The sequence below is a fragment of the Phodopus roborovskii genome, unplaced genomic scaffold (genome assembly GCF_943737965.1).
Source record: "Phodopus roborovskii unplaced genomic scaffold, PHOROB, whole genome shotgun sequence".
Taxonomy (NCBI): Eukaryota; Metazoa; Chordata; class Mammalia; order Rodentia; family Cricetidae; genus Phodopus; species Phodopus roborovskii.
The window spans coordinates 5,610,484-5,631,032 of NW_026126611.1; the positions used below are offsets into that span (position 1 = coordinate 5,610,484).

Genomic DNA, 20,549 nt, shown 5'->3' on the forward strand with positions numbered 1-20,549 from the left:
CAAAGTCACAGAGATCCACCTGCCTCTGCCTCCCAAGTGTTGGGATTAAAGGCATGCACCACCACAGCCCAGCTGATAAATAGATTTGTTTAAAGAGGGTTTTGTTGCCGGCCATCAAGACTGACAGAGTCACGGGTTAGCCTGTTTTTATGCTTTTCACAAAGGAATGATAAAAAAGCTGAAACACACTCTTATCTTTGGGAACTGCAGATAAAGAACGTTCCTGGTTCCAGATTGCCCCCAAAGAATAGTAAAAACAAACACTAAGACAGACATGTCCTTTTCGCTGTTCGTAGTGAGGGAGGGAGGAGGCCGCAGTAAGAGGCAATCGCTGCCTGTTAGACAGTGTTTGAAACAAACCTGTTTGATGCTCAAGAGGGAAGGCTCCCCAGCAGGCCTCTGCTCCAGCCGCAGCTTCAGACATTCGTGTATAACGTTCAGCAGGACTCGGCAGAGCACTAGGAAGGCCGGTTCGAAGGAGGGCAGGTCCATGGCCTTCAGCTCTTCCCAGGACACGGGGCTGCACTTCTGCTCTGAGGAAGGAGGTGTCCCCGACAACTGCACGTAATCCGAGCCCCACATGGGACCTGGAAAGTCAGAGAACTGCAGCAAAAGTTCAAGACAGATTAAAACTGTGGGCAGGGCGCTGCCTGAAGCTGTGGTCATAGGCTGTGCTACAACCTGCTGATGTTTGTACAAGGTTCTCGTTCAAAAATGAAAACGGCTCTCCAACAATCCCACATTCACACACAGCCCCCAAGTCCCTGTGTTAGAAAGCCAACTCACACTCTCGCCCCGGGCAGAACAAGGAAGTTTCTTTAAAAGAAAAAGAAAAAAAAAAAAAAAAATCGGGACACATTACACACAGTGCTATCGACAACTATGTCTAGACTGGGAATTCAAGGACTCGTTAAAATTACAAGACAAAAAGATTACAAAACTCTTAAGCAACCATTTTTGAGAAACTAAACGACAGAGTTCAGCCAAGCTAGCATGGGAGTCACACTTCCTGATGCTGCAGAAGACAGGTGCTTCTGAGAGCAGCCCTCAGTCACCTGCCACCTCATACTGCCTGGAGGTCCTGGATGTCGTCACGCACCCCTTCAGTTGCCCCCCTCTCCAGTCCTTAAGCTTTTCCCCCAGAGGAACGCTCCTTCCCCCATCGTTAAGCCTCTGGCATTACCACCAGCACCACCAACTCCACCTATCACCAGTGTTTAAAAACCCTGACCTCTTTTATGAAGTGCGGTCATCAAAGTCTGAAAATCTCAACTTCCTGCATCTGCAACTGCAGCTCGAGCTGCGCCTGCAGTGTCATCAGTCTGCTCAGTCTGCCCTTCTTGTCACTCAGGGTTATTCTCCACTCTGGCTTTGACCCACCTTCTGTTCCTCCTCACACAGGAGCCAAGCCCAAGACTCACTCAGAGGACTCACCTGATGGTATCCAAACTGTAAGTTTACCGGAGTCTACAGGAACCGATGTCTGCCACACGCAGACTCCCCTGACCCTTTCAAGGCCACCTTCCGTCCACCAGCTAAAGCCTTGGCCTGGCTGCCACCCTCCCAGATGGCCACATCACTCCTCGATGCTCCCATACAGGGTTTCTTTGACCCTCACACATGTGTCCATCATGCTGACCTTGGCCAGGGCTGCTTGCTCCTCTAGGAATTTCCCTACCTCACCCTGATTTCCAAGATTCACCCTATGGTACTTTCTAAGGATTTCTTGCACCCTACAGCGTGCCAACCACACTATCCCTGGAGATCATTTTGACTGCAACTGTAGAAATATCATAGTTCAGTGAGGGAGGAAAAAAAAAAATCAAGGTTCAAAAGTCAGAGAGCCTAGATTTGGGTCATGTAATTAGCTGCACGGTTCTGGAAGCACCTAGGAGTTCCTCAGGCCGTTTATTTTACAAACAGACCTGGGCTAGGGGCTGTAGCTTAGGATAAAGTGTTTGCCTAGCCTCGATGTTCTCTCTCCCCCCCCCCCCCCACTCACTGTCCACCTTACACAGATTAAACAGAGCAAACTGCAGAAAAGGTACTTACAAAGACCATTTGCTACGTCTCCTGTCCCACTGCTTTGCAGCAAATGCAGGCAAAGACATGGAGTCAGACCTATGGTTCACGCCGGCAGCTACAACTTCCCAGGGCTCAATAGCTGACTTACAATAACCCTTGGTTTCTGACTAGCCAATTCACATCAATAACCCTCGTCAAGATGCCTTCCTGCCCCCATCCCTCCTGTTTCCAGTGCACAGCATGGCTCTCAGCCGCCTTGGCCACACCCGGGTCCTGTGCGCTCTTTCCCGTAGCTTCTCAGGGTCCCGGCATGTTAACCCATGGGCCCCACACGGGCCTGTTCTCAGGGTCCCGGCATGTTAACCCATGGGCCCCACACGGGCCTGTTCTCAGGCTTGCTTGTCCCTCTAGTTGAAACTTGGTGTGCACTATGTGCCTGTGAGGGCCATGTCCTCCTACGCAGCCCGAAACCCTGGTATCCACAGACTCTGACGGTACCAGCCATGGAGGATGAAGGTAGGTGGGTGTCAGGCCTTACACAGCCTTACCTGCAGCAATCACGCTCTGTGAATCTGCACAGGCCAGTGCCTGACCAATGACTCAGTTAGCTCAGGAGGTGGCCTGAATGACCAACTCCTGCAGTTGTCTGTGGCTGCCTCGGGGAGCAAGTCTCTGACAACCCGCGTGTCTTTCGGAGGCATGTTTAGTCACTCAGTCATATCCAGCACTGGTCCTGAGGAAAAGACTGTTTATCTCCAGCTAATTACAGGAACGCTAAACCAGTGTCTGCACAGTAAGTTAATGGAGAACACTCCGTCCCACGAGAGCCCACCTCCACCCTTCTCCAGCTCCCCCAACAGCACCATGACACAGCTGACCCCCAGACCTCCAACTAGCAGTAAGCCCCTGGTGCTCAGACTTGTTCCTGAGCTACTTAAGGATGCCACAGCAAACTGAAATTTCTATGCAGCCAAGTAGGCAGCAGACAAGGGTGTACTGGGGCGGATGTGGGAGGGGCTGAGGTGAACTCACTCTTAGGCTGGTCAGCTCCTGCCAGCAGCCCCTGTGTGGGAATGAGGCCCAGAATCAACAACCCTGGTATTCCAGTGGAAAACCTCATCCCAGAGTTTCAGGAGAACTCCTCCCATTTCAAGCATTAGCCACTAAATTAAAAAGTAGTATTGTGTGTGTCTAAGGTCAGTGTATGACGTTAAAAACACATGAATAAAGCATTAACTCTAGGAGGCAGTACAGTATTGCCACGAGCAGGCAAGCGTAGCCAGACTTGTGGGCTTGCACCCTGGTGCTCCGTACAGTGTGTGCACCCTCGACCAAGTTACTTGACTCTCCTCCTCCTCAGGCGCCGGCTGCTACTGGCTCTCTGCTCTCTGTTGCTATGCTGTTACCATGGGATCCAGCTCTCCCCGTGACTGCCGTCCAACTCCAATCTTACTATCAGGCTCACAAGCTGTCAAACTATGTGGCACAGCCCCCCCCCCCAAGTAAATCTGTCTTAAGACAGAAAACCTCCAGGCAAAGGATCGAGTATGTGCTTCCAGCTGTCACTCAATCCAAGTTCTTGTGACTTTACTCATGAGATCAGACAGGCAATGTCTGAAGCAGAGAAGTTAGCCCGGCAGCTTCACACTGCACTGAACGGCAGCGAGAGGAGAGAGGATCACCTCAGCCTCCTTGGAGGCTGGAGTGCCTGGCTAGCTAGACCGCAGATTTGATCATGATGACAGCCCTGCATTCTACACCAGAGGATTCTAACCTGCTACCCAGGACAGGCAGTGGGTGTGTGTGTGTGTGTGTGTGTGTGTGTGTGTGTGTGTGTGTGTGTGTGTGTGTGTGTGTGTGTCTAAAGCTCTTTGGAGAATGCTGACTGCATGTTTTAAAGTCAGACAGCTCAGGCTCCTGTAACAATCCACGACACTGTGATTTGGACGTTACCTCCTCTCTAACCCGGTTTCCTCGGGGTAAACCAGAGAAATGACACTGCCTGACAGGCACCTGGTCCCTGATACTGTGTCCACTCTAAACATAAAGGAAAGGCAGGCTCTTCAGGTCCTGTGCTACAGGAACAGTGTTTAACCGTCAAAGACAAACAGCACTGTATTGGCCATTAAACATATAATCACATGATAATTTCTAATCTAAGAAAGCAATTAAGACAGTAACCGAGCACATTCTCGGTATTTGAGATAGCAGAGCAAATGCAGCCAAGTACTGTTAATGCCTAATACACTATACTGAAGTAAACTAACCCTCCCCAGGAGCGCCAGCAAAGTGCACCACCTGTGAAAAGACAACAGCAAAGGAAGACACTTGACCTCCACCCGGCAGCTCCAGGGTTAGTCCCCACAGCGTAAATAAAGGCGCACAAGCCCTCAGACAGGTTCTCACCAGGGGGGAAAACAACAGAAATATGGGGCAAAGAGTCGGTGGCACGCTACACCATTACACCACAGCAAGCACATCCTCCCTGCTCTAGGTAGATGGACGAGGAACTGCAGACCCGTGTGAACACAGAAGACATCCCCAAGACAGCAGTAAGGCCACAGCAGCCATGACGCAGCCGCCTTTGGCAGGGGTCACTGTACTCAAAGGCGGTGTCCTCAGGAAGACAGGCACTGGAGACTCTGGCCCTGCGCACACACACTCAGGGAGCCTGGCCTGCTATTTGGAAATGGCCACCAGACACCCGGAAAATCAGATCACAGTGAGGTGACAGGAAGCAGACGGCCCCTAAAAGCCAAGCAGGCTCCTCGGCAAAGGCGCAAGACAATCAGAAGGTAAATGAGAAAGCAACAAAGACCTCAGGGCAGCTCTAGGTGCACAAGGGGGTGAGGCTAGAGCATCCCCTGGCTTTGGGGGAGATTCTGCTGGCATTATGAGTCTTTCATGTGAGACCTGAGAGTCTCTCACGGAACACTCTTTCGGATTTCCAACAAGTGTCTTTTGCAGGAACACTGACAATAATGCATCCACTAACTGGAGTGAGCCTGTGGGGTCAGGGTGTATCCTGGGGAGAGCAGTCGGCAGGCCAGCGTGCAACAACCACAGGGTTCACACAGGCCATTAGCATGGATGCTGCTCATGCTACTAAAATAAATGCAGGCAGATGCGGGACATCTGCAGTTCGCAATTCTTTTAAACAATAAATACAATAAAGCTTTAGAGAAAAAGTACTTTGTAGAGCATGCTTCCAAAGGGCTATTAAATGTCATTTACAAACACCGCTTGCAAGTAATTTAATCATAAGGAATAAAGACATAAAGTCATACGTAAGGAAAAAACCAAATAATCACAAATAAATGTTATCTCTTTTCTATAAAGTCCTTCAATGAGATCACCCCAGAAACCACGAAGACAGAACGCAATTATAGCATGTTCACCCTTGTCTGTGGCACGGGCCGATCTGGAGGCTGCCAACCCTGAAGCAGGACCACACGGGCTTGCATACTGTTGCAAGTGCTAGGGCTCAGCCCTCACTACCACAAGTGCATTTCACCCCCAGGCTCAAACGCCTCCAATGTACCATTATTTGGAAGGCATTAAAAGGAAAATAACATTTTAAAAATAAAGAGTTCACACAGATTTATACTTAGCTTTGATTAGAGGAACATGGTGTAACAATAATCCTAAAAGTGAAGGGGTTTCTACCCGACACATACAGATTCTACGGCATGTATGAGTATATTTGGGGGCCTCAACTCCTCTGTGGGTGGGCAGGAAGGCATTAGCACACGCACTTCCCAGACAGAAGTCTGAGGACCAGAGGCTGAGTCAGTGATGAGGACCGTCCCTGGCTCGGCCACTGCCGGTTGCCTGGCAGAGCGCAGCCTTGCGGTCCCTCTTGCTCCCTCTCCTCAGCCTGCGTCCCTCACACTCTGGGCCACCCCTCACTCTTCCTCTGGAGCTCCTGCCCGTCATGCCTCTGACCCCCACGCCAGCGTCCCCTTTCTCTGCTCCATTCTCCTTCTCCAGGCAGCTGCAGAGACTTACAGACGGTCTACCCTGGGGTTTTTCTTGGAAACTTTAATGAAACTGTCCTCGAGCCCAGAAAACAATTGTGGCTCTTTCCCTGAAATACTCAGTAACATGTCTAAGACAAAATGAACTCGGGATGAGTGTGCACACCCATAAGCACATGTATACACAGCACACACTTCATACATGCACATCACACACGTGCAGGGAGGCATTGTGTCCCTGACGTGGGAACACAGACTCTCACTTTTGCACCAAGGTAAGAGTGACTTCGGGCCCCTCACCTGTCAGTGTGGTTAGTCCCTACTGCCGAGCTCCAGCTGTACGCGTGACTCCTTACTATCCGACCCTGTGTGAACCCAACTAAAAGAGCGGGCGCTTCCTACTTCAGCCATCCGGAGGCAATTCTCACCACAGCCTTCGCCAAACGCATCACCTCACAACTAACACTTTTCAGTAAAAATTGACAATGGTAAAATAAAATCATCGACCCTGCCTTGCCACGAGTGCTTTGATGCCTCTGTAGATGAATTCCTAAAGCACACACACAATTCACCATGCGAAATTGGCAACAAATCGTTATTTTACATCTGTAGGTTTGCTTTGTAAAAATCTCTACCAGGGAACTCCTACAGCTGATAAACACCTTCAGCAAAATAGCAGGATACAAGATTTAAAAAAAAGATCAGTAGCCCTACTATATACAGACAATAAAGGGCTGAGAAAGAAATCAGAGAAACATTACCCTTCACAGTAGCCACAAACAACATAAAATAAGTATCTCGGGGTAACGCTAACTAAAAAAGTGAAGACCTATATAGCAAGAACTTTGCGTCTTTAAAGAAAGAAATTAAAGCAGCAAAGAGATTCAGTGAGTGTGAATGAGTGTGTGAGTGAATGAGTGTCTGAGTGTGAGCGAGTGAATGAGTGTGAGTGTGTGAGTGAGTGAATGAGTGTGAGTGTGTGTGTGAGTGAATGAATGTGTGCCTGAGTGTGAGCGAGTGAATGAGTGTGAGTGTGAGTGAATGTGTGTCTGAGTGTGAGCGAGTGAGTGTGTGAATGAGTGTGTGAGTGTATGAGTGAATGAATGTGTGTCTGGGTGTGAGCGAGTGAGTGTGTGAATGAGGAGTGTGTGTGAGTGTGTGAGTGAGTGTGAGTTGTGTGTGAGTGAATGAGTGTATGAATGTGAGTGAGTGAATGAGTGTGTGAGTGTATGAGTGAATGAATGTGTGTCTGGGTGTGAGCGAGTGAGTATGTGAATGAGGAGTGAGTGTATGTGTGTGAGTGAATGTGAGTATGAGTGAGTGCGTGAATGAGTGAGAGAGACAGTGAGTGAAGGAGTGATTGAGTGAGCGAGCGAGCGCACGGGCGAGTGAATGCACGAGGGAATGGCTGACCTGTGGCTCTGGAGGCCGTGTCCATTTGAAATGCGTGTGACGCTGACTTGGCTGCATGCTCACAGCAGCCTGTGGCCGCCCAGGGCCGCCTCCTCCTCACTGCACACGCAGCTCGCCCGTGTGGAGACGGCCCTCACACGGCCATCCGTGTCCCCATGCGCACGCCACTCCCGCTCCGCTCACTGAACCTGGATGAGCTCTCCACGGCCCCCCTTACCGCAAGCCTTTATGGCAGCAGTTACATGTACGCACCCACACGCGCCACGCATGCCTTGCCGTGTTGATGGCACTGCACAGCAGCTGGGATTAACGCCGTGGCGCTGGGACCTACCTCCACCGGATGGCCACTCTTCGCCAGAGCTGCGCGGGCCCTCTGCAGGGAGCCGTGCATCAGCTTGTGGAGCCGCACGATCAGCTTTCTTAGCCCCATTTGCTTCAGCGCTTTGTCCACGAACGGTCTATAAATAGAAGTCAGACAATGCCTGCTGAAGCCGGCCTCGGGGCCACAGTCTGCTGCCCCCCAGCCTGCAGGGTCCTCCTCGGACTCGAGCCTCTCCAGTCTCCTGGGAGCGCAGTCCTGGGAGCGGAGGTCCAAGACACCGTCTGCGGATGCGGACCGCCCCAGCTCTGGCGCCCTGGGGCTGGGGGTCCGCTCCCCGTCGCTCCCCTCCGTGCCGCTCTCCAGCTCCCTCGGCTCTCCCTCCGAGTCCTCGCCCTCGTCTTCCGGCTCGTGGCCTTTGGATGGCCGAGGGGAAGGGATCTCAAACACTGGCCAGCCAATGTCTGATAGGTTCTTGATTCCCAGAACAGTGCCCATAATCCTCAGCTTCTGATTTAAATCCTTCGTGATGTTCAGCCACAGACAGAGCGCCTGCACCCTGTCCTCGAAGTCCTTGGCGGCGTATCTCTCGTAGTCCTTCTGCAGCGCCTGCAAGGACGGATAAAGTGCTTCGATGTACTCCAGCAGCTCCATTATCCGCTTCACCTGCTCAAAAGAGACCCTCTGGCGCTGGAGGTGCTCGTGGTACGTCCAACAGCCCGTACCGCTCGCCCCGTGATGGGTTCTGCACTGCCCCTCCGGGGAAGCGCCGCCGAAACCAGCCCCGTTCCCGGCGAAGGCAATGCTCCCGTAATTGACTTTGAACGTGAGGATTTCGTTGATGATGTCCGGGATGGCTTGGCGAGCCGTGTATAAAAAGAGGTCCTGGTCATTGATGGTGCGACCTGCGTGCCAGGCCTGGAGTTCCAACCAGATCAGTTCGTTTGACCGGTTGAACCAGAAAGCAGCCGTGTTTTCTTGTCCCCTCTGCTCCCTGTCCTTCTTCTTCGAGACTGAGGTAAGCTTTAGCAAAAGGCGCAGTGTTTCAAAGAACTTCAGGCGATCCGCTGGGCAGTCACTCCGCGAAGTCTGCCGCGCAGTTCTGGCTATAGGCATCGGCATGGAGACCGGCAGCTTGGCGTTGCTGCAGCCGAGGCTGAGGTAAGGCTTATTGAGATCCACGTCTGGAATCGATTTTTTGGGCAAAGACCCGGCCACCGAGTCCAGCATGAAGGAGCACTGAGCGCTCTTCTTGTGGTCTCGCTCTGAGGTTCTCAGGGTGGCTCGGACCTTCCTCTCCTGCTTGTAGCTGTGCTCTTCCACAGGCCCCACTCCCTTCCCGGCATCTCTGTGTGGGGACGGACTGGGTGTGCTCATTTTTTCTATGGAAAGGGGGAAAAAAATGAGCAGTGTGAAACTCTAAAATGTAAGCTAGTCACTGCTTCAAAGCACACTGATAATCACACGCACTTGCACTCCGGGTACCACTCTGAGTATCACAGGCTCAAAGGCTGACACCTGAAGGCAATCACAACCCAGCACTTGGTAAGTTTTTAATGCTGCTATTCATTTTTCTTTCTATACACCTGTGTTCTTTTCTACTCACAACCACTGAACAAACTGTCGAATTCCACACTACAAATGTACTGAACCCCTCAATTTGATGGAAACACCTTCGCCTTTAAGAAGGGAAATGGCGAGGGAAGCGTGACAGAGACTGAGTCCCCGAGAACAGCAGCTAACTATTTAAATCCCCTGGTAGAATGAGGTGACGAGACATCAGAGCGGAGATGCACTGGGCTGAGAAGATGCTCGGTGCCTAAGGTCCTGGTCACTCAAGCAGCCTGGACCCCTAACTCCCACATCCAAGTCAGGCGGGCATGACGGCCATCTGTGAGCCCAGTGCTGCCGGCGGTGGCGGGAGGATCAGAGACCTGCGGGCCACTCAGTGGGGCTGACCTTGCGACCTTCAAGTTCAGCAAGAGACCGTGTCACGGTAGAGAAACTGCAGGGCAATCAAGGAAATGGCCAGTGTTGGCCTCTGCCCTCCACATGCACTGACTCACACAGTGTAAGTAAGTTACGCAGGGATTTCAAATGGATGAGGCAGCAGCCACAGTGTCATAGGCAGCATGTCCCCCACAGCTGGAATCATGTCAGTCAGGGCTTTGAAAAACTCACATACACAGCTGGAGTTGGGAATGGTCTGTTCCTGACCAACACCAAAAGAGACTGTAGTCTCAGCAATGGGTTTGTTAGTGTTACATATGTAGTGTAGCACATCTCAGGATGAGCCACTCACATGTAACAACGCCTTCACATGTAACACGACTCAGGATGAGCCATTCATATGTAACAACGCCTTCACATGTAACACATGTCAGGATGAGCCACTCATATGTAACAACGCCTTCACATGTAACACGACTCAGGATGAGCCACTCATATGTAACAACGCCTTCACATGTAACACGACTCAGGATGAGCCACTCATATGTAACAACGCCTTCACATGTAACACGACTCAGGATGAGCCACTCATATGTAACAACGCCTTCACATGTAACACATCTCAGGATGAGCCATTCACATGTAACAACGCCTTCACATGTAACACATCTCAGGATGAGCCATTCATATGTAACAACGCCTTCACATGTAACACATCTCAGGATGAGCCATTCACATGTAACAACGCCTTCACATGTAACACATCTCAGGATGAGCCACTCATATGTAACAACGCCTTCACATGTAACACGACTCAGGATGAGCCACTCATATGTAACAACGCCTTCACGTGTAACACGACTCAGGATGAGCCACTCTGAGAACAGAAACTTCTCAAGGGGAGGACAAATTCTAGGTTGGTACTTCATTTTGGAAAAGATTTACTATTCTTTTTATTTACATGTGTGCCACATGTGTGCATGTGCCTGAAGAGTCCAGAAGAGGCTACCAGATGTCCAGAACTGGGGTGCTGGGAACGGAACTCCCATCTTCCAGAAGAGCAGCAGGCCCTCTTAACCACTGAGCCATCTCTGCAGCCCAGGCCAGGGCTTCTGACCTTTCCTGATTACAGACTATCTGACCTTTCCTGGGTGACAGACTATCTGAGAATGGGACGGCAACTCTAGGGCTTCAGGGTCGCCATGAGTGGCACAAACAGCAGGCACTGGTGACTTGGCCTTTGCTCCTGCATTTTTCTCAAAGCTCAGACGCAGACATGACGGCAAGGGAGCCACCTGGAACATCTGAGACAAGGCAGATGTCACATGGAGAGGGCTAAGGGCTCAAGTCGGAGCTCTAGCCATGACAAGCCACATTTCCAGCCAATGGAACTGCTCCAGCTGTGGGTCCAGACAGCATGGGCAGATGACCTTCTACTTTGCCTAAGTATCTGCATGACAGAATTATGAGCAATGACTAGATCCACTGTCACCCAGAGTTTCAAGGTGGCTTATAAAGGGCAATAGATAACCACAATAATGGAAATCTCATCAGGGATGTATTTGTCCGATCGGCGAGTCCAACTTTGACTGCAGTCCTCAAGTTAGCAGTGTGACTCACAAAGCCATGGAAAGGAGAAATGCTCCAGTCCACAGACCTTGGAAAGCTCTGAAAAGAAATCTGACCAATCTGATTAATTCTAAGGAGCTCTTCAAAATTCTGAGGGACCAGCGGATCGTTATGACTCATGCGCGAGTCTGAAATCGTGCTCTCCCTGACTCAGCCTGGTCACTGCACAAACATCTCTTGTTCCAGAAGTCCCCCAGTAGGTCTTCTCAAGGTCCCTCCCTCCTGTGCACTCTTGGTGACCTCAAGCACCTGACCACACTAGTGTGCTGCCTCTAAGTTGTGGAGTCCCTGCAGGAGATGGGCCAGGCCTTAGCCATCATCTAAAACAGGGCGTGTCTGTGGAGTCAATAGGAAGGATGAAGGAGAAACACGGACAGACAGAAGGAAAGGAAGAGGAAGGAAAAGATGAACGGGAGAAAGGAAGACTAAACACAGCAACAACAGCTACAATAGTAACTATGGAAAGAGGGGGCATGTCTAGGAAGAAAGGTCAGGTAAGACAGCCACGTGACCACAGACAGCTGACCTCCACCTTCATGTCCTAAACTGACAGCCACGGGACCACAGACAGCTGACCTCTGCCTTCATGTCCTAAACTGACAGCCACGGGACCACAGACAGCTGACCTCCGCCTTCATGTCCTAAACTGACAGCCACGGGACCACAGACAGCTGACCTCCGCCTTCATGTCCTAAACTGACAGCCACGGGACCACAGACAGCTGACCTCCGCCTTCATGTCCTAAACTGACAGCCACGGGACCACAGACAGCTGACCTCCGCCTTCATGTCCTAAACTGACAGCCACGGGACCACAGACAGCTGACCTCCGCCTTCATGTCCTAAACTGACAGCCACGGGACCACAGACAGCTGACCTCCGCCTTCATGTCCTAAACTGATAGCCACGGGACCACAGACAGCTGACCTCCGCCTTCATGTCCTAAACTGCGGACTGCCAATCAAAAGACATAAACAATGTAAGAATTTAATTTTATTTTAACAGAAAACAAAGTGTTGAGGTAATATTTTTTGGTTTAAATAATGATGACAGTTACCAACAGAAGGAGGAGGAGGAGGAGGAGAAGACCTAACTTACAGATAAGAGAGTGATACCCAGAGGTTACACCCTAGAATGTCCCTGAGCCAGTAGAGAATCCAGGCATCAGGTGACATGGCTACTGTGTTTGGACTCTTGTGTGCCACACTGTTCTGAGGGCGAATGAGTTCCACGGGGCTACTGGACTATTAAAATACGAATGCCACATTATTAAGATGGCTCACTTGCCCTAGATGGGTGCCTCGTTACATCTGCTCTTGGCATTTATGAACAAAATTTTTGACAACAAAGAACTTACATATGCAGCGCTACTTTCTAACACACCCACAAGAACATCTGGAACAGAGACCCAGAGGCCGAGACAAACTGCAAATGGCCCTGCAGGGCCAGGGGCACAGGCCACTGAGGCACAGGCAGCTGAGGAAGCGTGGCATGCAGGAGCCAGCTGCACTGTGCAGCTTTACACTGTGCAAAGACGCAAGCAGACAGCAGGCTGACAGGCTCACAGCTCATCCTCCCCTATAGTGTCAGGGTTTTTCTGTTTGTGTTTCTGAGCTTCACAACCAGTGTGTGACCCTGTGCAGTAACAAAGGGAGGGCACCAAGGTCAGATTAGACAGCTGTGACTCTAAAGCCCTGAGAGTATCAGCTGCTTCACTGTAGGCAGCAATGTGTCATGTGACTAAGACCCTGCCACCCCTAGAACTTTATAGTTTTATGAAACAAGGTAATTTGAAGCCGTTGAGAAGGAAGGGACAATTTTTCTTTTCCGTCCGTTCTTTCTGTGACAGGAGGACAGGAGCAGGGGGGCGGGGTTTGAAGTAGTGACTTAAACCCAATCAGGCCCTTTGGTTACACTCACACTCTGTCACACGTCTGGGGATAAAAGTCCAAACGGATTCCACGAGAATCAGTGACAAAACCGGGCCTTCTGCTTTAAACCCCCAAGTCTCAGTTTGCTGGTCTGTAAGACGGGGAGCGGATGCCCGACAAGCCGCGAGAAGAGGACCTACTACAGACAGTTGTCCCATCACCAAGCAAACGCTGACTGACACCAGACTCAGCAGGTACCCTTCTCTGACACCCCAGTGCACCTGTGAGGGATTTTTCTGAGAAAACTGACAGAGATAGATACTCAAGATCACAAGCTTTAATGCAAAGTTATTGGTTTCTAAACTTAGCTACAACAAAATTCTACTGTAAATAAACATTTTAAAAGAAAGTTTAAAATTACTGGTAAGGAAAAAATCATTGGGGGGGGGGATGAAGGGTGGGGGGGTGGCTCAAATTTAATCCCAGCACTCAGGAGGCGGAGATGAGAACCGACCAAAGAAAAGAAAAGGCTGGCTGAGGACAAGCAGAGAAGAAATGACCAAGAGGTCAACGGAGCGAAAGCCTCAGCGGAGGTGAAAATGGACCCAAATCTTAGGCAACACAATACGTTTCAAGAAGCCATGGGATCCAACTTGAGAAAAGTGGATTGCTGAACTGTACAGGAAACTCTCAAACGCTGAGGTCCCAGGGACTGGGCTGGCAGGACGAACGTACCACACACAGGCGACATCTTGGCATAGTTCCACTCACCCACCTTGGGATGGAGCAGTCAGGATGAGCTCAGAGAAATACGAACACAAAGAGCCGTGTATCTGCTTCTAGGAAGAGGATATAGCTGAGCTCTGAGGCAGTACACAAAGAGAAAGGGGAAGAGTAGTTTCTCTCAGTGGGTTCCAGATCCGGGGTGCCATCCAGATTCCCTCTGCGGCTTCTGCATTTGGAGGTCCCATCTAGCAGCCGCTAGATGTGGTGGTTTGAAAGAAGATGGCTCCCACTGGGAAGGGCACTATTAGACGGTATGGTGTTGTTGGACTAGGTGTGGCCTTATTAGAGAAAGTGTGTCACTGTGAGGGTGGGCTTTGAGGTCTCATATGCTCAAGCTACAGGAAGTGTCTCAGTTCACTTCCTGTTGCCTGTGGATCAACACGTAGGACTCTCGGCTCCTTCCCGAGCACCATGTCTGCCCGCATGCCACCATGTCCCACCATGATGATAATGGGCCAAACCACCCCAACTGCCATGGTGTCTTTTCACAGCAATAGAATCCCAACTAAGACAGCAAGCAAGAGCTCGCCACACTGTCACTGGCAGTAGACAGAGGCTTTGGTGAGTTCCAGAATTCAGAAAACCACAGCCTGGCTGTCTCCTCCCAAATCACCCCTTTACCACTGCTGGAGAGAAGAGTTTGGAAACCGCAGGCGAGAGCTAAAAACGGGGACTTGCAGGCCATCCCGGTAGTATGGGGGTTTTAGGCTGGCAAACAACTAGCCTCTTTCACACAACCCAAGACAAAGCTTCCTCTACTGCATAACCACCTGGCCCTCTCCTCTCCTAGCAATGCAGCTAGTGGTGATACTCCAAAGTAAGAAGCCCTGCAGCCACATAGAGGTGAAGTTTAAAACAGAGGCGTCATTAACACTGTCGAAAAGACCTGTCGCGATATCGGTTTGGCGGCAGAAAGGTGGCACTCTGCTCCTAACACGCCCTCTCCCGCGCATCTTTCAGGACGAAAGCTCACCTTTCCAATTTGACCGGCTGGCCGGCCTCCCCACGCTGTTCCTCTGGTGCTTGGTTGACAGGCGTTTCGTCTGCCGTGGTGTGCTCGGGGGAGAGGTGCTGTATAGGTTTTCTGTATTCGCTTCATCAGAAAAGTCCTCTGGGTCAGATTCCAGACTCTTGCGAGCTGACTCTCCCAACATGCACTCCGGCCTACGAGAGAACAAATAGAAAGAGCCGGTTAGTGACACAGGAGCTGCATCCACAGCTTTCTTTGGGAACGCCGCAGAGCTTCTCCACCTGCATCTCCTTGGGATCGTAAGTCCTCAGTTTCCACCTGTGGGAACTCCATTCCCCTTCAAGGGATCCATGACACTTAGGCGTGAACTAACTGTCCGGTGCAATGCAGGCACGATCAGTGTGCCCTGTCTGATGCCTTTGGTGCTCTTTCTAACTGACGGAGCTTCAAAAAGAAAACTGCAAATTAGAGGGAAAAGAGCAAAAGACTAAGAGTTACAGATCAGACAGAGCTAAAAATAGACCTGTGCACCAGCTCTGGCAAGCTTGCAACGAGGGGGGCAGGCACAGTCCCGCCCTGGATTCCAGGGCCTCACCCGACTCTTCCTGAAGGGTACAGACCGAACAGACAGGCAGCATTTCCCATGGCCCACATGGGAGGCAGAATGCTGGCACAGAGCGGCGCCCACCCACCACCACTGAGCCACCTAAAAAGAGTAATGACAGAAACTCTTGCTATCCATGTTTTAATTTATGAAAAATGTTGTAGGAAAGTCCCAAAGAATAAAGATACAGTTTTAAAAAATCCTTAAGTCTCAAACAAACAGGAATACAACTAAGTGCGTACGAACCTCACTCAGACGAAGAGGGAGGAGGCAGCATCAGAACTACCCTGTTCCTCCCTGAAAGATGCCAGGCTTCCTTCTGCAACTTGTTTTCTGACAACACTGGGCCCTGTTCTCTACCAGCCAATTCTCAAGCAATACCACGATTCTGATAAATTCCCTTTGCCATGAGACTCACACAGTAAAACCCGGTCACGCCAAGTGAGCACTAATCTAAGTCTAAAGCCTCAAAGTGGGAGTTAACAGCAGTTAACGTTCCCCTACATACACCACAAAAGCCCATCTCATTCTGAACACACTGTCTATAAAATAAGCTTTATATACACCCAAACCACAACTCCAAAACTGTGTCCAACAGTTTTCTTTCCGGTAACTTATGTCACAGCATAAAATCAGTGCTGGGCCAAAATCACAAGGAAATGATGTGTGACATCATCATTACTAAACTAGCAAAATGAAAGCAGAAGCTATTGTCCAAAAAATAGGAACTTGGGGTTGCGAAGATGGCTCAGCATGTAAAGTACTTACTACACAAGCCAAGAAGTTCAGCATTCAGAGCCCCAGCACCCATGTGAAAAGTCTGGCATGGTGGCGTATGCATGGTGGCGTATGCCTGCAGTCCCAGCACGGAAGTAGGAGGTGAACTGGAGAGAAACCACTGGGCAAGCAGTCTAGCAGATAAATGGTGAGCTCCAGGTTCAGTGAGAAACTGTCTTAGAAAATAAAGGAAAAGTAACCAAGGAAGACACCATGTCAAGTTGTCTCTATGGACATGCTCATGCGCACACAGAGCTGCCTTAAGGGGTCACTTCTTCTGTCTTTCCTGTGATACAACAGTGTGCTATCTCTTAAACATAGAGACCAGGGCAAATGCAATTGAGATGTATGCTCACAATGTACTCTATCAAAGCAGACCGCAGAGTTGCAGGAGAAGATGATGCTAATACATGCTCACCTCTCACTGCTGAGGACTCTGAAGGAAATCACTCCTGCTTCATCCGACCAAGAAAACTGAAGAAGCAAGGATTAAGAGCAGTAACCACACCTACAGTGAGGATCAAATGAGTTACACAGTTGGTGGCACTTGCCTTTAATCCCAGCACTTGGGAGGCAGAGGCAGGAGGAACTCTGTGAGTTCAAGGCCAGCCTGGTCTACAGAGCGAGTGCCAGGACAGGCTCCAAAACTATACAGAGAGACCCTGTCTCCAAAAAAAAAAAAAAAAAAAAAAAAAAAAACCCAACCAAATAACAACAACAAAAAGAGTTAAAACACACCTAATCAAAACAAGTGGGCATGCCATGGAAGAAAAAAATGAAATCGAGTGCCGTCCTGTGGAAATTAGTCCCAGGTGGGTTATAGATCTACAATGACAAATGTGAAAACAGAAGCTTTTAAACAGAACCCCAAAGAAAATCCTCAGTAACTCACAAGAAAGTTTCCTAAGGGAAGCATTAATCAATTAAACATAATGTCAGTACTTTAAAACACAAAATTTCAACTAAGAGAACAGAGTGAAAACCTGAGCCAAAGCAGAAAATATCACACGTAAGCAACCAAGTCCAAAATAGGTGGACTGCTAGATGTCGGAAAAAACAATGCACACAAAAACTGGCAAGATGTGTGTGCAAACATTTTAGAGAAAACATTGGGCTGAGGTATCCAGCTCAGTGTACAAAGCTTGCCCTGTATGCACACACAAGGCTCCTATGCTACAGAAAGATGTCTATGGCTTAAGTGGTACCCAACTTTACTAACAACAGCAGAAAAATAACACCCAATCGGTGAAAATTAAAACTTCTTATGATGAAAAGATATGGAGAAATAATCACTGTAACTACTTGTACAAGCAACACGTTTCACAGGACAATACGAGGCCAGTTTTGCATTGCCTGTGGAAACTAAAGACGTAGGAGGGTCACTACAGGTCAGCAAGCCAATCCCTAGGCACATATACATACTAATGGCATGCGGCAGGCGTGCACAAAAAGCTTCCGGTCACATTATTTGCTACAGTCAAAACCCCAAATCCTGTTCCTGCAAGCGCCTACCCCCTCCCCCCCCGAGTGGCTGTGACTGCAGGAACACCATGTTGTGATGTGGGCAGACACAGCAGAGCTCTCACTAGCCAAGACTGTTCTAGTCCTTGTCTGTGTCCCTTACATGGGCTTTGTTAAACTAAACAAATCAATGTTTCGTGTCACTTTTACAGCTAACATGGAAGAAAATAAACCACGAGCACTTGACTAGAAGGTCCCATGTAATAAACCATGTGCTTAGCCCCCAGTAAGTTCTCGATGAATACCAGCTGCTTCCGAGAGTATTTCAGGTATGCAGCACCATACTAACACACTGGAGGCTGAGGCAGAAGGCAAGCCTGGACCACAGAGTGGGATCTGTCTCGTGTTTGCCTGCATTTGCCCACATACACTATGGGGCTCACGAGGGCCCCTCACTCCCTGAGGCTTTGTGCAGTGGTGACTGATGGGGCCAAAAGAGACATTTTCTTCAGCACTGTAGCCATTGGCAAGATGCCCAAGCTCGCATAAGCAACCCTGATGAAACCCACTGGATCACACAAAAGACACAAAAGCCAAAGAGGCTATGGGGAAAGGAAACTATTAGGAGTGTAAGGGGCTAGGGAAGGGGATACGCACGTGTAAATGTGCATATGAAACTTCCATAAAACCCATTGTGTATAATCATTATGCCGATAAAAACTTTTTAAAAGATTAATAAATTCCATCAGCAAGTTAAAGCAGATTCTTAAGTGGCTGTACCAGACCACTCTGGGTCTTTCATAAAAATGCCTACAGAGTCCCAAACATGTACGTACATACAACAATGCCCTGAACTGTAACCACACTGAGAAATAAGTTTCTAAGGCATCTACCTATTCACTAGGTTAACAGTACTTACCGTTTAAGTCTCATAAAGTAATAAACAAATAGTTTAACATGCATTAACTTGAAAACTTTATTTCCACTTTTGTATTCACTGGAAAATGGCTGACTTGGACAGTTAAAGGTCACAGTTACACATCCCAAGGTAATTTCTTTCTTTTCCACATTTCAGTGGTTGATAGCAATGGTGTTGGGATTGCACAGCAGACCAATGGTACAGAGGTGGCCTACAGTGCAGAAGGTTCTGGGTTCATCACCAACTACAAAAACATCGCCAAGTAAGGTAATCCAGACCCAGAAAGAAAACACGGTATGTTAGCTTTGGTTATTTAGACCTATGGCTCTCATCTGGAACCCACAGAGGGCAGGGGTTAGCAATCACGGGGAAAGTAGGGGATCAAAGACGGGGAGGTAGGCCACAGTGACTTAGGAAGGAAGGGACAGGGAGGGTTGACTGGGGTGAGAGGCAGGAGGGCAGAGCAGAAGAGGAGGTGGAGGAGGGAGAACCTGAAGACCTTCAGAAAAGGCAGACGAGAACCAGGACTGCAGAAGCTCCCTAAGACACAGACCTTCACAACCTAAGAGAACTTAAACACAGTCCCCTGGATGAAACAACAGTGCCCCAACAGACAGCACGTCACAGGCTAACAGATCAGAGGGCCAATGTCAGCAATGGGGTACCTGTACTGCAGTGGCTGGCCACTGAGGGCCCACAGACCACCAAACCGTAGACTACTGCTGTCACTCTTGGTTACTTTCCAAAACTTGATATTCAGACCCTATTGCTAAAGTCACAAACACTTGAGTCATAGAACATGGAGATATCAAGTTGTATTGACCTAGGAGCTTCATCCTTACTGGCTACATTTTCACAGCTCTGGATGGGGCTATGTACGCTACTGGAGAAAAATCTTACCCTGCTGTGAACTCTACAACAACGACCAGTCTGGCAAGACATGCCCACTGGTACAATGGTGGCACAGATGTCAACTACTTCCTGACTGAATTTAAGGCCTGATCCACGAGATGCAACCCAAACCTGGCACAGTTACTGAGCTCAAGAACCTGTGGGCTAGACAGCTCACGAGCCTTAGGAAGGAATCCACTACAGTTACTCTGCCAACAGGACATGGTATTAAACCCACTCTTAATGACTTCTCATTATACACATCTATTAGCACATCTGTCGACCTCACCAAGATCCTTTTTGCAGTAGGTTGTGATTAACACTGGGACCCACAACTAGCCAAGATGCAAAGTGTTAAGTGACTGAGGAGTGCTCAGCCCTAAATGAGACAAGATTGAGGATCTTGGTGAAAGAGGGAACAGAAAGTAAGAGCCAGAGGTGATGCATGCCTTTAAAGGAAACCGTTTTCTAAACACAACAGGGCAGCCTCGCATATGAGCTCACAGCGGTTGGTGAGCGCGTGTACAAAGACCTGTCCTGGCTTCAGCCAGACAGAACTGTGGCCTGGGGAGGGGAGGTGGACATGGAGAGGGGAGGTGGACAAGCAGTCCTACTCCTAGCTGGGGAGCTACTGGCTTTGGGAGTCTGCTGGGAGAGGAGGAATCAGTTCTCTCTAGACGACACACCCTTCCTCCTCATTACACAGCATAGAAAAGGCGTTAGGGAAGCCATCCCATGAGCCAGCCAGCCACTGCCCACGGTGCATAACTAACATAAAGGCTAAAGGCCACACTGTGACAGTGAGACTCTGCCACTGTACTTTCTTAGAACACGCTTAACTTGGTTGAGACAGTATTCACCCTGATCGGAAATGTTAGTTTACACTTCATCCCGGTAACTCAGCAACTTAACTACCTGTGAGAACAAAGTATGAAAGACGTCAAACACCCAAAACACA

General features: G+C 49.5%; 1 protein-coding gene across 1 annotated transcript in view; it reads right to left on the reverse strand.

Moving 5' to 3' along the window:
- The window catches only part of Map3k4 (mitogen-activated protein kinase kinase kinase 4), an 81,963-nt gene that overhangs the window by 32,880 nt on the left and 28,534 nt on the right, over positions 1 to 20,549 (reverse strand). The window contains exons 2-4 of the mRNA XM_051206125.1: positions 14,943 to 15,133; positions 7,747 to 9,116; positions 361 to 603 (exon numbers count right to left, since the gene is read on the reverse strand). Of these exons, the coding sequence (XP_051062082.1) occupies positions 361 to 603; positions 7,747 to 9,116; positions 14,943 to 15,133 (1,804 nt within the window). The remainder of the gene's footprint in view (positions 1 to 360; positions 604 to 7,746; positions 9,117 to 14,942; positions 15,134 to 20,549) is intronic.